Source organism: Leucopleurus acutus (genome assembly GCF_964270905.1).
Source record: "Leucopleurus acutus genome assembly, chromosome: 3".
Classification (NCBI taxonomy): Eukaryota; Metazoa; Chordata; class Mammalia; order Artiodactyla; family Delphinidae; genus Leucopleurus; species Leucopleurus acutus.
The window spans coordinates 20,243,299-20,260,114 of NC_139145.1; the positions used below are offsets into that span (position 1 = coordinate 20,243,299).

Below are 16,816 nucleotides of genomic sequence, written 5' to 3' on the forward strand. Positions count from 1 at the left end.
GGCTGACAGCAGTGGCTGCCTCCGGGGAGGGGCAGGAGACCGGGAGACAGGGGCGAGAGGAAGATTTGCACAGAGACTTCCACGCAGTTTGCAGTTTTTAACCACATGCCTGCACCATCTATTCAAACAAATAAATCACTCATGAAGACTGGTGATTCACCTGTCTGCATCTCCCACCAGACCATGAGCCCCCTGAGGGCAGACACTGTGTTGGAGCCACTGCAGAATTCCCAGCCTGGCACACAAAGGTACCTGGCAAATGTTGGCTGATGGGTGAGCTGGCTGGAATTCCATGTGGTCCCTCTGCTGGGACTCCCCCGCAAGGCATGATTCCCAGGAGATGCCCACAGATTAGGGATGGGGCATGCTGGAGCAGCCTGGGGAGCATTTGGCCTTAGTGGGAGGCAGACCTGGAAAGCTACTTCCTAGAGGATCATTCCTGGAAGCAGGACCCAGGTGTCCAGGTGCATCCAGGCCTCCAGGAGCCTAAGATAACAGCCTCGATCAAGGGCAGGACCCTCTCTCAGGCCACAGCGCAGGCCCCTCTGTATGCAGGAGGCTGATGTCCCCATCTATCTGCATGGCTGCACGAGGGACCAGGGAGGCATTACCGTGGCAACAGCCTTCACAGTGCCAAGGGACTAATTGCGTGGCTTTCACACTTCTGATGGGCTGAGTTCCAGGTCCCAGATCTGTGGTAATGCAGCCTACCAGGCTGGTGCCTGGGCTGAGGAGCAGAAATGATGCCCCTAGGCACAGGAAGGGACCTGCTGGGCCCACCTCTGCCATCAGCCCTGACTTCGAGCCACCCTCCCTTGTAGCCCTCGTCCTGTGCAGTGAACAGTGGCTGCTCCAGCTGGAACCCCAGGAGAGGAGGCCCGGCTGTGTCTCTCACCAGAGCCTTGTGGCGGAAAGAGCCCCAAAGTGGGAAGAGCTTGACTGTCCACTATCCATGGACAGTCAAGGAAAGGGATGGAGAGGCAAAACATGGCTTATCCCTGCAGGGAACACCCCCAAAGTGGAGAAATGAAGCAGCTTTACATGCACAAATGTGACTCTGTCTTCAAAACACATCACTGGTGTGTGTGTGGGGAGCGGTGGGGGGAAAGCTAGCCCAGCAAGATGCGGACAGTATCCCGCCACTTAACACACATACACACGATGCTGAACACTGTCTCTGAGTGCATAATATGAGGAGGAAATTTTTAAAATGTAAGTGGTCCAGAGGGATCTATAGCTCACAGCTTCAGCATCACAGGGAGAGGAGAGGGGAATAGAATAGGGCAGTAAGGGGACCTCAGAGTCATCCATTTTTTAAGTAGACTGGGTTCCTATTTTTACCTGTGCTACCAAAATGATTTAAAGTTAATATAAAAAGTCATTGCTCTATCTTGCTGTCTCATCAAGGCTCCCTCTGACCACCCTCTTTAGTGCCGAGGCCTGACCTAGCCCCTACACTCCCAAGGCCCCTTGCTCACTCATATTTCCACAGCAGTGAGGCTCGCTGTGCCTGGTCTTCTCCCTTCCTGGGGGGAGGGGGCAGTGGGGGACGGCTATACCAGCTTGTGTGTGAGGCCAATCTGGCCCACTGCCTGTTTTTACACAGCTCCAGAGCTATATATAAAAGAATGGTTTTATGTTTTTTAATTGTTGAAAATCAAAAGAGGGATAGTATTTTGTGACACATGGAAATTATATGAAATTCAAATTTCAGTGTCCAGATAATGTTATTTGAACATGGCCAAGCCCATTCGTTCGTCTTGTCAAGAGATGCTTTCTGCTATAAAGGCAGAGTTGAGTGGTTGTATGACCTGAAAGCCTAAAATATTTATTTGGCCCTTTGCAGACAAAGGTTGCCAACCCTGATCTGGACTGTAAGCACCACAAGGATGGGGGTCTCGTTTTGTTCCCTTATGTATCCCGAGTGCCCACCACAGCGTCTGGCACACAGTTAGGGGCTCAGTAAATCTGGCTGAATGAGCGAATGGAGGTGTATGCGTTGGAGCATGTCGCTTCAACCTCCTAGAGAAAGTGACCCCCTTCCCAGCTCTGTCTGGCAGACATCACCGCCTTCAGGGATGGGAAGGTGGGCTCAGGTCTCCCTGAGCACTGCACTGGGAGAGGCATCTGTGGGGCAGGCAGTGTCATTTGCTCTAAGTCCTCGGAGAATAAAGCAGAGGGTGGCAAGGTCTGGATTTGGTACCAACAGGGTGGGCCCCCAGTTCTCTGGAAGGTGGCATGTCTTTGCTTAGCCACGCGGACCTCCCTCCAACGACCCACAGCCCCTCTCTGCCCACAGCTGACTCTGCTGCCTGCGTGGGCTGCGCTTTGGTGCCCTCTGGTGGCCACCGGGAGTGTCTCTTTCCAAGGCATGCGCCAGCCACCCTCTGGAAGTGAACCCTGGCCCTGGACTCCATAGCCCATCTGACCTCCTCGTCCAGAGATCCAAGGGCTCAATGGTCCGGCTCAATCTGTCCCTTCCAGTTCTTCCCCCGCCCTCCCCCCCACGCATAAGGTAGCTTGATATCAGAAGATGCCCTCCTGCCAAGATGATAAGGGAGCTGCTGGCAGCCTCTCCTCTGGTTAGACTAGGTAGGCCCATGGCTCCTGAGGGTCTCCCAGGCTGCAAGACAATGCCGACCCCTGTCACCTCCAGTGTCCCTGACGGTGGGTGGGAGGGTGACCTTGGTCCCCATGTCCCAGGGATCCTAGTGTGATGGGCAGTAGGTAGCTTATAAGCTTCCTTGTGTTTTCTACACATCCGGAGAGGTCCCATCTGGGTAAGGGCTCCTCAGTCCAAGGAAAATAACTGCTCCAAGTTCTACTTTGGGGACAGAAGATTTGTCTCTCACCAGCATGAAACGCCACGTGCAGTGATCATCATGTGCTCGTCACCACATACACATTGCACCACTACCTCTACCAGGAAACCATGGGCTCTGGGAGGGGAAGGGCAAGTCTGAGCTGCCTCAGCAACCCCAGCCTCCAGCCAGGGCCTACCTGAATGGATGGATGGATGGATGTCCTGTAGCAGAACTGAGCTTTGGAGAACTCTGGGTCCGCAGCCAAGCTCACGACCACTCCTTCCAGTCATTCCCATGCATCTCATCAGTCCTATTTCCAAATATATCCTGGTTCCACCACTTCCCTCTGTCCGTGCCCTCTGCCCCTCACTCACTTGCACCTCTCCAGCACCCCAGCCTCCCTTATGCCAAGCCTACCCAGCTTCAGGGCCTCTAGGGCAGCTGGTACCAAAACCTGAAACACTGTTCCCCTGGAGCTTCCCAGATATGGGACTTCTTCCACCACCCCAGCAAGGGGTCCCTTCTCACAGGCATTCCAGCCATCACTGTCTAGCTCATCACTCTTATTTTCTTCATAGATTATATTACTAACAAAAATGCTTATTTGCCTACTTGTGTCTCCCCCACAAGAATGCAGCACAAGGGCTGGGACTTTGCCCTTCTCTCTCCTCTACATCCCCGGCACCTGTGTGGAAGCTCAACTCATGCTTGGGGAACGATCCCTTGCTGTCCCTTACTGGTTCACACTTCAAGTGTGCAGGTGTCACCCAAATGCATCAGAAAGGCAGGACGGGTCTGGTGCAGAACTCCGGCGAGAAGGCTCAGATCTGGGTGCCTCCTCCAGCTGTGTGGTGGGCAACTCGCTCCCCTCTCTGAGCCCAGTTTCTTCATCAGAAAAAGAGTCTCCACCTCACAAGGGGGTTGTGAGGTTTGAGGGGGAAAATGAAAAGTAAAAGCTTGTGAAATTAAAAATTGCAAGACATGCACAATATTGTGAGCTGCATTTATTGTACTCCACTGGTACCTGTCAGGGACCCCAGGACACTGTCCAGCCTGTGTCTGGGAGCTACAATGCTGGTTGCATACCCCACACCCTCCCCTCCTGGCAGCAGCTCCCAGCACCCCTGAATGGCACAGCAGCCAGGACCCCAATGGGTGATTACCCCAGAGGGAACCGTAGTGACACAGGGGCCAAAGCTGGCTCCCTCCTCTTTTGTTGGGCTTGCATTTTTTTTTTCATTAGTTGTCAACACCTTAAAAATAGGAATATTTCACATAAAAGCTTGGATCTCTGGCTTCTCCAGATTTATGACATTAGACCTGCATTCCCACTTTATAGCAATTAGCCACAACTAAATGACAACCACCAACTTCAGATGGGGACCTGTGCTTTGCCAGTCCCCACCACTCTATTGTACCTCAAGGTCAGCTGCCATTATCAACTTGATGGTCCAAATATTTTTCATCATAAAGCAATGTCTCTCTGTGTAGTCTTCAGGAACAGTAGGAAAGTCAGTTGCACTGCAAAGACCTCACAAGTCAAAGGCCTACTTCATTCATTTATACAACCTTAAGAGCATCTGAGTAAGAGATCTGTGAACCAGCCCAAATCCCCCCTTTTATCCACAAAGGGCACCCTAGGGATGGGTGCGGCAGTCACTCTACACACACCCCTTCATGCAGCTAAGAGGCAGAGCTGAGAGCAGCAGACTTCACAAGTCTGAGCCAGTTGCTCCTTTCGAAGTTCTCAAATTCCCTGAACCCAAAGCACTGGTAAGCTGGGTGGACACACCAGGCACTTGGCTGTACCAGAGTGAGGTTGCGGACGAAGCAGCCAGACCCAGGCAAAGCTTGCTGGTGCGCCCTCTGGTGGCCATGAGGCAGCTCTGCAGGCCTCCATGAAGAGTTTCGATTTGATTCCAAGTGAGCCCGTGTCAACCACCATGGGTCCCAAAGCAGGCTCCCCCCAACCCCATGTGTGCCAAGTTTTCAACTTCCAACTACTTCCTTCCCCAAACATTCCTGATCTCCATTCCACCCCTCAGCCACTCTCCTGGGCACCCATCTCAGTCTCCAGTGCGGCTGGACTCCTCCTAGGCTGTGTGGCCTCTTCACGGCAGGGTCCAGCCTCCCCATTCTTCACATCCTGGTGCCTCGCCCCAGGCTTAGCCCACGGCAGCCTCGCAGTGTTTGCAGGGAAAAACCCTACAGCAGTGGGGAGGCCAACCCCAACCTACAGGGTGAGCAGCACAGGCCAGGTGGGTCCCTCAGAGAACAGGAAGCACATGTCCCAGGAGACGATGTCCCAAGAGCTGCTGTGGCCAGATGGCCAATCTTCACAAGAAGCTGGGGATCTGGACTTTTATGTGAAATACACCAAGTTTTACAGGTTGGCTCAAATGTATATACTACCCAGGCCAAGAAAACACATTGGCGGATGGCTCCAGGCTGGGGCCCAAGATGGAGAGCTCTGCTGAGAACCTGCAGCTCACAGAACCTTCAAGATGCCGGGCGGAAGCCAGTGGTTTTCAAGGTTTTGTTTATTTGAGTAGTCTGTAGCCATCATCATGTTTGATCCTGAGAGGCAAGCAAGGGAGAGAAAATTCTTGGACCCATTTTAGAGTCTGAGACATTGAGGCTGAAGTGGGCTCCTGGCAGGGTCAAGGTCACAGCTAGTGGAGAGAGCTCTGAGATACGTGAGGCTGTGTCCCACGCAACAGCAGGCCCCAAGCCCACCCCACCTGGCCTGCCCCCTCTTAGCTGTGCCCTTCCTAGTCCCCTGGAGAGCCAACCACCCAACAACAGCTGAGATGGCGGCTCCCTGTGCACACCCACTGGCCACACCCACCCTCCGTGCACACAGCTACAGGACAGGCAGCCAGGTCAGAGCCATGCAGCTCTCTCCATGGGTGCACAGCCCAGAGGCACGCAAGCCCCATGTGGGGTTCAGGTCCAAGCAGAAACACCTCCTGCAGCCTTGCCCATCATGGGGAGAGTTGCGGGGGGGGGGGGGTCCCTGGGTCAGCCAGGCGGGTGGCCATGGCCAGCGAGGCAGCCTCACCAGTTGGCCTTCACTGCCTTGATGTCACTCACGAGGTTCTGGGCCAGGCAGATACCAAAGATCTGTAAGACGGAGAGCAGGTGAGGGAGAGGCCACTGGCAGGGCAGGTTGTCCAGGGCAGAGTGAGGGCATGCAGGGCCACAGTGGTACCTGGAGGAGGGCGATGCCCACAAAGATTCCAGCCACGATGATCAGGTTGTCCTGCAGCCACTTTTCAAACTGGCCCACGCAGCCTTTGGTGTGGATGAAGCCCTGCTGCTCCAGCTCCTGGGGACAGATGGGCACCAGGCTCGGCTCAGCCCACCCACCACCACTGCAGGCCCCATCTCAGTCCAGCTTGCTAAGCTCAGCCCCACCCAGGACCTTACACCTTAGTGCCTGCAGCCTGGAGCTCCACCACAGGGCCTTCTCCTCATCGGGGTCTCAGCACAGATGCCTTCTCCTCCGAGAGGCCTTCCCTGACTGCCCTGCCCCAATCCCATCACTTCTCTGATTTTATTTTCTTCCAAGTGCTTAGCTGAAATTGTCACATTATTGTTCGTATTTCTTTATCCATGTCTTACTGTTTTCTCCCTCTAGTGGAGTCCACTGCCTTGTGTTTGGCAGTACCAAGCCCCGCGTGCCTCCTAGGACTCAGCATCCCCTCCCCCGAATCCCTGAGGCCTTTTAGAGCCTAGAGGGGACCCCCCCTTCCGATCCCAGTGCCCCCAGCTGCCCCCAGCCCTGTCCCCTCCCCTCTCACCAGTTTGAGCCGAACATCGTAGCCACACTGAGTGTTGAGGACATCTTCCTGAGAAGAAACAGGCCAGTGAGCAACTCAGTGGGGGGGGGGGGGGGCATCCATGGGGTCTCAGGGTAAGCAGATGGAACCGTGGATTCCGCTGTGTCCACCGCTCCTTAAGCTAGGCTGGCTGGGACCTGTGCACCTCTTTCCCTGATGCCAGGGCGCATGGCCACAACACCAGCTTGAACTGCTTCAGTTTTAGGAACCCTGACTGCTCGAGTTTTATAAGAATGGGAAGAAACCTGGCCCTCGTTGTCCCTGTGCACTGTGACTGGAGGGGTGTCACCGAGAGAAGCTTCTGCTCTAAAGAAAGCCATAAAAGGGTCAGAACCCCCAACCCTGCCACCCCAGCATGGTGGCCCAAGAGGAGCAGTCCCTATCCAACAGGCCTCAGCACTGCCCATGGACACAAACTCCCCAGCCCACAGGGCTACTCCTATGTAAGCTGACCTCCCCCGACATCCACATCCACAGCCCCCAGAGCAGGGTGGAGTCAAGCCAGCCCGGGGATGGGCTCTTCCCAGACTGGGCCTGCGAACTGCAAGGCCCACCCCTCCTCACCAGGCCCCACTCACCACAGGGTCCCTGATGCAGCAGGAAAAGGGCACCCCGCAGCGCTCCCGGCTAGGGTTCACATCAGTGCAGTTGAAGTAGATATTGAGGTTCCAGTCGTTGGGCCCTCGGGCTCCGCAGCAAGACCACTAGCGGGTGGGAGAAGAACCCCAGGTGAGCCAGGCCCAGCCCAGGAGCCCCATCCTGTTTGGGGACAGGCCCAGGCTGCAGGAAGACAGGGCTGGGCTGGCCGGGAGGGGGCCTAGAGGCAGCCAGGCAGGCGGGTAGCTCCGCCACAGATAGGCCAGGCCTGGGCCCAGGGCCACCAGAGCAGCTTGAGGCTCCTGCCTGGGTTGGTGGGGGCTGGGTGGAGTAGGAAGGGGCTCCTGAGCTTGTCCCCTAGTCCAAGAGAGGCTGAGAAAAGGAAGGGAGGGGGCAGGGATGGTGGCCCAAGGACTGTGGCTTCCTCCAGGCCACCTTGAGGGGTTCGAGTTTCAACAAACCCTGTGGGGAAAGGCACCACTGAACCCCACATCTGTGACCCGTCTCCCCACACTTGCCCCAGCGATTTTTACAGAAGACCTTCTCTCTTCCTCTCTGCCGGGACAGGAGGGCAATCCTGCCACCCTCACAATGATCCCATTCCACTTTACAGATGCTGCTGTCAGCACCTGTATCACCATTACCCCTACCCAGCACATCGTGGGGCTGCAATGAAGCAGGGAGCTCATGATCTAGTGGGGAGACAGGAGCACACAGCCTTAACTCACTGACATGGCACAGGCTGCTAAAAAGCTGGCCCTCCAGGGACCAGCTCAAGGCTGGTCTTGAGAGGCCTTCTCCTCTCCCAAGGCTGCCCCCAAGAGGCCTTCGCCTTCTCCGAGCTTCCCCATTTCAGCCCTTACCACAGTTTATAATTCTACACACACACGCACACACACACACGTTTGTTTGTTTTGCTCTTTTATCATCTGTCTCTTCCCCCAGACTACCATCCCCACAAACACAGGTCCCAGCTTTTTTCACCTCTGAATCCCCAGCCCCTAGCCCAGAGCCTGGCACAGAATAGGTCCATAACAATTCTGTGTTGAATGAACAAATAAATCACATCCTAACCACCTGCCTCTCTGTTTACTTCTGCCCTGGGTTGAGAGCTCCTCAAAGCAGGCACCGGCTCTGGTTCACCTCTGGATCCCAGAGCAGTTCTTGGGGTGGATGGCACCAAAGGAGTATGACTCTGAGTGTGTGTGACTACGCGTGTGAGTGGGTGAGAATGTGCAGGCGGGAGGTATCTAGGATTTTGTGAACTGTTCACTGACTGCTTCTTCACAGGGGTTAGGTTTGCAAGCTTGAGGGCAGAGCTTCTGGGGGGCAGGTCTCAAACTCGAATATGTTCAGAGGCCAAACGAATAATATAAATGAGGGAAGAGGGCCGACAGGTATAATAAAATAGAGTGGCGGGGACGGGGCAAACAGTCCCTCTACCAGCAAAGGGGGCAGTGGCAATGTAGCACCAGCCCATACTGTGGGCCCAGTTTAGTAGAAGAAGAAATCTATATTTTTATGCCACGTTTCCTCCTTTAAGTGTTCTGTAAGCCTGGCCTAGGAGCTGCCAGTTTGGATCCTCTGGCCTCTGTTCCCCAACGTTGTGACCATGCAGGGCTAGGCACATGGAGATCACGAGTGGCTGGCTTCCTCTCAGACAGGGGCCCTCCTGGCTCGCTTCCTTGGGGCCTGCCTGGCCTGGTGGGCGAGGGAACAGACCCAGCACACAGGGAGCTTGCTCCCTCATTCATCTGTCCAGCACGTGCCTCCTGCATGTGGTCAGAGCTGGATGCTGGACTTACGTATTCCTGAGCAAAGTCAATGAGGTTCTGGAGGTCAATGTCATCCCGATAGGCCTTGACATTGTTGTTGATGAAGAGGTTGAGCTGGTCTCGAATCCAGTCCTTGAAGACGAAGGCCAGGATCCCTGTTGCCAACTCCAGGAAGAAGATGAGGCCAAGGAACACGGAGAACTGGGGTTGGGGGCACACAGACAGTGGGGGTCAGAGATACAGGGTCTGGGGTTGCCACTGGGTGGGGCTCCAACCTCCTGCACCCTGACCCAAGACAGCCCAGAGTCCCCACCTTCTATCATGTTAGTATTGTTTTATGATGAAAAAAGATAGTGCTGTTCTTACCTACCCTGTTGTCTTTGAGAAACCACTCTCCACACGCACATTCAGTTTCTGCTGCTACGCAGGAGCCACCTCCACCTCTTTCCCCATTCCCACTCCCACACAGAGGACTGGGCATGCGTCAAGATCCCACCAATCAGAGCATTACCTCCCCTGGGACCACAGGGATTGGTCCAGAGGCGGCCAATCAGGACTAAGGAGATGCAGTTGAAGTACTTGGGCAGAATGGTTGGGAAGGGAGAGCCTCACGCAGCCTCCAGCAGGAGTTCCTGGGAGGGCAGCTTGAAGCCAGCACCCACCCATTCCCGGACATCTTTCCACCCCAAGAGGACTGGAGCCAACCCAGAGGGACAGAGCTGAGAAACAGAGCGACTAGGACAAGTGACACTGTGGTGGCTGCTGGATCCAAATGCGCTGGCAGCTAACACGCCCTTGGGCTTTCTTAGTGGCCCTTTTAGCTTAGGCCACTAGGTTTCGGCCCCGTACAACAGAAAGGATACTATAAACGTGGAGAATACAAATCTAGTGATTATTGTTACAATAACATAATAATAAAAATATCATTATTAAGCATGAACTATGCAAGAAGTGGGTGGGAGGAGGTTGGGGTCCCCAGTGGGAGGGCACTCACAAACTTGAGCAGGAAGGTGTTCTCCCGGAGGGCCCCAATGCAGCCAGCAAAGCCCAGCACCGACATGATGCCTCCTACCACTACAAACAGCCACACAGGGTCAAGGCCTCCCAGATCTGTCAGCGCCGAGATGTTGGAGAGAACACCCTGTGAAGGGCGAGCAGAGGCAAATGGGGGGAGCTGGCCCTCCCACCATCTTGACCCAGAGCAGCCCCACACCCTACCCCACCGCCTTACCTTCTCACCCCAGGCCCAGAGACCAATGGCCAGGAACAGGGCTCCCAGCACCTGCAGGAGCAGCAGCAAAGAGCTGAGGGCTGGGGCACCAGCATCCTTTCCCACCCCCAGCAGAGCCCCCTCCCCACTACTGCTCAGGGTCTTCAGGAAGCCAGGGGGAAAGAGAGAAAGAGGGGAAAGGGCTGTAAATGGGATCCAGGGTCCTTTCTTCTTTTTTTTTTTAACATCTTTATTGGAGTATAATTGCTTTACAATGGTGTGTTAGTTTCTGCTTTATAACAAAGTGAATCAGGTATACATATACATATGTCCCCATATCTCTTCCTTCTTGTGTCTCCCTCCCACCCTCTGCATCCCACCCCTCTAGGTGGTCACAAAGCACCGAGCTGATCTCCCTCTGCTATGCGGCTGCTTCCCACTAGCTATCTATTTTACGTTTGGTAGTGTATATATGTCCATGTCACTCTCTCACTTTGTCCCAGCTTACCCTTCCCCGTCCCCGTATCCTCAAGTCCATTCTCTAGTAGGTCTGCATCTTTATTCCCGTCTTGCCCCTAGGTTCTTCTGACCATTTTTTTTCTTTTCTTTTTTTTAGATTCCATATATATGTGTTAGCATACGGTATTTGTTTTTCGCTTTCTGATTTACTTCACTCTGTATGACAGTCTCTAGGTCCATCCACCTCACTACAAATAACTCAGTTTTGTTCCTTTTTATGGCTGAGTAATATTCCATTGTATATATGGGCCATATCTTCTTTATTCATTCATCTGTTGATGGACACTTAGGTTGCTTCCATGTCCTGGCTATTGTAAATAGAGCTGCAATGAACATTTTGGTACATGACTCTTTTTGAATTATGGTTTTCTCAGGGTATATGCCCAGTAGTGGAATTGCTGGGTCATATGGTAGTTCTATTTTTAATTTTTTAAGGAACCTCCATACTGTTCTCCATAGTGGCTATATCAATTTACATTCAGGGTCCTTTCAATCTTCCCAAGAATGCATCTCAGTGTTTCTTCCCACAGGACACAGCTTGGAAGACTGAACCGTCCCCAGCCCTAAGACGGACGAAGGCGGGCCCCTTCTTGGAACTCAGAATTGGAGCAGAGGATGGCCAAAACAGTCCCACCAAGTGGCAGCAGCTGTTTCCTAAGCCTCTGTTCTCACCCCAGGCCTATGTTAGGGTTCCAGGCTCCTGGCATCCTCTCTGCCCCCTCCCAAGTCTGGTCCTCTTGCTGCCCTGCAACTCTGTGACTGCCACCTCACTCCCGTCCCACCCTTTCAACCTCTATCTGGCAGAGTACGTTTGTAGTTCACAGCCAAAGACCCCTAAATGACAGGGAATCCCAATTCAGCCCCATATCAGCAGAGTGGCACCAGCCTAGGCCTTCTAAACACCACCCAGTATCCCACCTCATTTCCGTACTAGGAAGAGCCCTGGATATCGAGGGCAGCTGCCTGAACCCGGGCAGGACATCTAGTCTCAGAGGGAGAGTGCCCCTCTGGCCCAAGCCCAAGGCTGCGACCCCACCTCTTCAGACCTCCCTCTCCCACCTGCTTTCTCTACAGGCTCCTTCCCCTCAGCACAGAGCCTCAGTCAGCTCCACCCCTGACCTGCCACCTTTAGCACCTTCCCCTCTCCAACCCCAGGCTCCTCCCACTGCTGTACTCTTTTCTAGAAATATTTTTCCTTCCCTCCCCCACACTGGATCTGGGATGTGAAACCAAACATCACTTCTCCTGCCTCATCCCACTTGACCCGCCCGTGGCCTTTAGGTGAATGATCAGTACTTTCTCTCTCCCAAACCTCTCCATGGTTAACGCAACGCCGTTCCTCCTCCTGCCCTTTCTCAGCCTCCCTCCTACAGTGCTCTGCTTCACCTGCGCCATGCACATGGCTACCCACCTCCCCCACCAGGTTCCAACCTCAGCCTTTTACCCTTTTTCTTCTCACACTCATCTTTCACCCCATCGTGACACTGGCATCTCCTGATCTCCACCCAAACCTCTCCCCGGCTCTAGAGCCCTTAGTCCACCTGCCTGCTGCAAACGCCTCCATGTCCCAGGATCCATTCCATGCACCAGAAATACATCAGGGAATAGGACACATGAGCTCTCAGCCCTCATGGAGTTTACACTCCAGTGGGGGAAATCCACAGTGAGCAAACAAGGTAATTTCAGATACCAACAGAGCCTTTAAAGAAAATCAAACAGGGTGATGAAATGGGGAGTTAATAGGGTAGTGGGGGCATGTTTCAGTTAGGGAGCATGGTGACATTTTAGCTGAGGTTTGAATGATGAAAAGGTGCACTGAAGAGAAGAGAATTCTAGGCGGAAGTACTGGCAAAGGCCCAGAGGTAAGATCATGTTTGGCGGTGCAAGGGACAAACTGAAGGACAGCAAGGCCAGACACCACAGGGTGCTGTGGGCCACGGGGAGGAGTCTGGACTGTATTCTAGTGAGAAAAAACTGGAAGGTTCTGAGCAGGGTAACATAAGGGTCTGCTTTCCATTAAAATAAAAAAATCTCTGGGCCTGTTTCACAGGTACCTCCTTCAGGCCACCTTGACCCAAAACCAAACCCCCAAGTGGCCCAGTCCTGTCAGTTCAGCCTCATAACTTACCCTGGAGCCTTCCTCACCTTTCCCACCTGCCACCACCCCAACTTTGCCCCAGCCCTCCTCCCTGGTCTCCCTACCTCCAAACCCTGCCCCTCACTCACCCTCCCCATGTCAGCCAGGCAGATCTGCCTCCAAAACAGAAGCTAGAACATACCCATCACCCAGCACTGAAGCCTTGAGTGCTACCCTCTGCCCTCAACATAAAACTCAAACTCTCTGCCCCAGATCTGGGGCCTTTCACACTCGGGCTCCCCATCCTGGAGGACCCTGGAACAAGCCTGGGTCTCTCATGCCTCTCGCCCCTTGACATCTGAGGGGGGTTCCCTCTGCTTAATGCTCTGCCTCACCTCCATCTACTGCCCACTGAGCTGTCACCTTGGCTCTGCACTTACTGGCTGTGTGACTCTGGGTTAAAAGATTTAACCTCTCGGTGCCTGTTCCTTCACCTGTAAAATGTAGATAATAAAGTAGCTGCAAGAATACAGTAAGTTATAATTCATTTAATCTGCGTAACAGTCCTGAGGGGCAGGCTTCATTATCACCCACTCGCTGCCAGGGAAGCTAAGGCCCAGAGAGAAGTGACTTGCCCACTGTCTCACAGCTAGGCCTGCTTCACCCAGAGCCCCAGACTTCCCTGACTAGTGCTCTCTGCACATGGCTCACACCCTCGAGGCTGGGCACTGCTGGGGCCAAAGGACACCCACATTGCATGAGCAGCATGTGGGTAAAGGGCAGTGCCACTGAGTCCTGATAAACAAAACTGAATGGGTCTGGCATTCTGACCCAAGACGTCAGAAGCAGAGACTGCAGAGGCAGCAAGTAGCCTTGGAGATATGGGATGAAGAGGGAGAAGGGAAAGATGACTTGGCAGGGCCCAGGGCTACAGATGCCACCCTGGGAGGGGCACCAGCAGCTCCCTTCTCCAGGCAGGGGCAGCCCTGCCCTGGAGCCTCGGTTTGGTCAGCTGTGGATGTTGAATTCTGTTCCCCAGGGCCAGCTCTCCTGGCCTCTCATCAGGAAATATCCCCTGTCCCCGGCCGAGAACTAGGGCGATTGGCCCTCCCTGCCCGCAAGCCTCTTTGGGGTGGGGGTGGGGCTTCGACCTTTGACCTACCCTCCCCCTTTGTAGGAGCTTAAGGCGAGGCAGCAGGCCCAGGTACTGAAGAGGTAAAGGGGCAGGAGACGGGATCCCGTCCTTCAAGGAGGCTCTCATCCCTACGGGTAAAACCAGGGGTGGGGCTCCGCGTATCCCTGACACCCCCGGGTAGCAAAGGGGCTGGGAGGGAGAGGGGGCGCCCGCACTAAGCGTGCCCGTGGGGTCTTCACGGAAACACCTCCCATTTCTCCGCCGGGCCTCGGGAAGACCCCGGAAGACTGTTGGTTGGGACCCGTCCCCTGCAATCCGGGCCTCTTCGTAGTTCCCCTGGGTGGTCCTGGGGGTGGGCGTGGAGGTGCGAATGGGAGGAAGGAGTGGGGGGACGGTCCCAAGCCCTTGTGGCAGAGAGTGTCTCCCCCTAGTAGGGGACTGAGCCTCCTTCTCCCGCCATCCCCAGCACAGGGCCCAGAACCCACCCCGCTCTCACCCAGAAGACGATGTTGAAGCCAAACAGGAAGTATTTCCCGCAGCAGCCGACCTCGGGTTCCTGGAAGTGCTGGTGCTTGCCGGTCATGGTGAGCGGCCGCCCGCCGGCCCGGGAACCGGAGCCGGGGGCTGGGCCCAGCCCTCCGCGGGCCGCCCGGGGCTGGAGCCGCCCGGGGCCTAGCCCGGCGGCTGCGGCTTCATGGCTGCGGCCACCCAGAGCGCCCGTCGGGCTCCGCCCGCCCCCCAGGGTCCGCCCCGCAGGGACCGCCCTCGGCTCCCGGACCGCCCCCTGCTTGGTCCCCCTCAGAACCCCACCTCTAGGCCTGACTCCGCCCCCTCCATAGGCTCCGCCCCCAGCCTTACTCCCCTTTGGAGCCCAGTCTCCCGACTGTCCCCTCCGGACCCCACCCCCATACAGGCCCCTCCCCACAGCCCGACTCAGCCCTCTCGGAGGCTAGCCTCTAGGCCTGACTCCTCCCTATGCGCTGGCCGCTGCAGCGTCCTTCAGACCAACCTGAGATGCTGAGGGCGCCGCAAGTCGCAGACACGAAAGACCCCTAGTTCCCCCCACACCGCAAAGCTCAGGACCAGCGCCACCCCAATCCCCGGCCTTGCCGTCTGTTCCCATCCCTAGAGAGGAGTAACTACTGAGCTGGTGAGCGAGAGGAGGATGGTTATATGGATGGTGTTTAGCACACGTGCAGGACGTTTTATTACAGTGGAGTCCAATCAGAAGCGCTTTTTGGGTGCTGGGATGAATTAGGAGATTGGGATTGACATGTAAACACTTGATACTATGTATAAAATAGATAACTAATGAGAACCTACTGTATAGCTCAGGGAACTCTACTCAATGCTCTGTGGTGACCTAAATGGGAAGGAAATACAAAAAAGAGGGATATTTGTATACCTATAGCTGATTCACTTTGCTGTACAGTAGAAACTAACACAACATTGTAAAGCAACTAGACTCCAATAAAAATAAATTTTTTAAAAAAGCGCTCCTCACTGGATGGAAATTCTTTTTTTTTACATTTTTTTATGGCTGCTTTGGGTCTTCGTTGCTGCGCGCGGGCTTTCTCTAGTTGCCGTGCGTGGGCTTCTCATCGGGCTGGCTTTTCTTGATGCGGAGCGGGCTTCAGTAGTTGTGGCTCACCAGCTCTAGAGTGCAGGCTCAGTAGTTGTAGCTCGTGGGCTTAGCTGCTCTGCGTGCATGTGGGATCTTCCCAGACCAGGGCTCGAACCAATGTCCCCTGCATTGGCAGGCAGATTCTTAACCACTGTGCCACCAGGGAAGCCCCAGAAATTCAGTTCTACCTCTACTCGTTCAAACTCAGAGTGGATGACACCTGGGTCTTGTGAGGGCCACTCCTGCTGCTCCCTGCCCCTTCAGTTTTGCCAGGGGCATATACTGCATCCCCTGGCTCAAGCCTCTTTGGCGGTTAAAGCCCCCCGCCTACCATCTAACCCCTCTCCCCCCTACCAGCTTCCACCCTGATCAGGTTCCTTGGTACCTGGGGTGTCTCACATGAGCCCTCTCAAGGCAGGACTAGAGCAGATCAAGGTTTGGGGGGCCTGAATTTTACTCAATTTTAGAGTCCTCTTTAAAAATAATTCTGGTTTTGTTTAAAAGTATTTATTTAGGAAACAGAAAGGGGCTTAAGCTTCATCACCTTCCAGTTAATCATTGTCTAGCAGAACCATAGTAAGGCCTGACCACCTCTCCTGGGCCAGGGCCTCATCAGTCGCCCCCGCCCCCGCTCCCGCCCCTCTAGGGACCCACGCACAGCTGGCTGAGGGGAGGTGTGGGATACAGGGCAGGCTCCAAGGCTACAAATCTGATGAGAGGCAATCTATAAAAGTTTTTAAAGCAGAGTGATCAATCGAGAGAGCCCCCCACTCCTGTCCCTGAGCTCCAGCTCTGGGTCAGCGGCCTTGAGCCCCCTCCCCCAAAATGGAAGAGTCTGGCCCTCAGGCCACCTAGCCTCTTTCCCCGAGGTGGGGAGCACGGAGTAAGTCCTGGATCCTAGGATTCTCTCCTGTTATCTTTCCACCTGCAGTTGAGCCCTCCTCCCACCAATAACTCACCTCACCCCACTCTACCCAACCCAACCCCCAGGGTGAAACAAGCCCAGGCTTTCCTCCACCTTTCCGTTGCCCTGGTCCCTCACATTGGGTCCCCCACCAGAACTGCCCCTTGTCCTGGGCCCCAATTCACATTAAAGAGTGTTCGTATTCACTCCAGAATAGGTGAGAACCATGCCATCTGCCCCCAGCCCAGCCCCTTTTACACACACACACACACACACACAGCAGTGGGAGGCTCAGGGGCAGCCAAATGGGCAGTGGTGCCAGGGTCCCC

General features: G+C 54.8%; 1 protein-coding gene across 3 annotated transcripts; it reads right to left on the reverse strand.

Annotated features, from left to right (window-relative positions):
- Positions 1-3,808: 3,808 nt before the first annotated feature.
- TSPAN17 (tetraspanin 17) lies at positions 3,809-14,661 on the reverse strand. 3 transcript variants are annotated; one of them, XM_082836982.1, is made up of 9 exons: positions 14,456-14,661; positions 10,250-10,300; positions 10,013-10,159; positions 9,049-9,219; positions 7,225-7,350; positions 6,608-6,655; positions 6,016-6,132; positions 5,866-5,927; positions 3,809-5,381 (listed from the first exon to the last, which is right to left on the reverse strand). In XM_082836982.1, the coding sequence occupies exons 1-9, from the start codon at positions 14,540-14,542 to the stop codon at positions 5,345-5,347; spliced, it is 846 nt and encodes a 281-aa protein (XP_082693108.1). In that variant the 5' UTR covers positions 14,543-14,661; the 3' UTR covers positions 3,809-5,344. The 3 variants fall into 3 exon arrangements, with proteins under 3 accessions (XP_082693108.1, XP_082693109.1, XP_082693107.1); XM_082836983.1 differs by lacking the exon at positions 10,250-10,300; XM_082836981.1 differs by having other exon boundaries at positions 5,866-6,132.
- Between the last annotated feature and the right edge of the window lie 2,155 nt (positions 14,662-16,816).

Coding starts and splice junctions, on each gene's coding strand:
- TSPAN17 (XM_082836981.1), bottom strand. CDS start 14,542: ATGACCGGCAAGCACCAGCACTTCCAGGAACCCGAGGTCGGCTGCTGC. Junction 10,301..14,455: donor GCTTCAACATCGTCTTCTGG/GTGAGAGCGGGG, acceptor CTGCTCCTGCAG/GTGCTGGGAGCCCTGTTCCT. Junction 7,351..9,048: donor TTGACTTTGCTCAGGAATAC/GTAAGTCCAGCA, acceptor CCCACCCGCTAG/TGGTCTTGCTGCGGAGCCCG.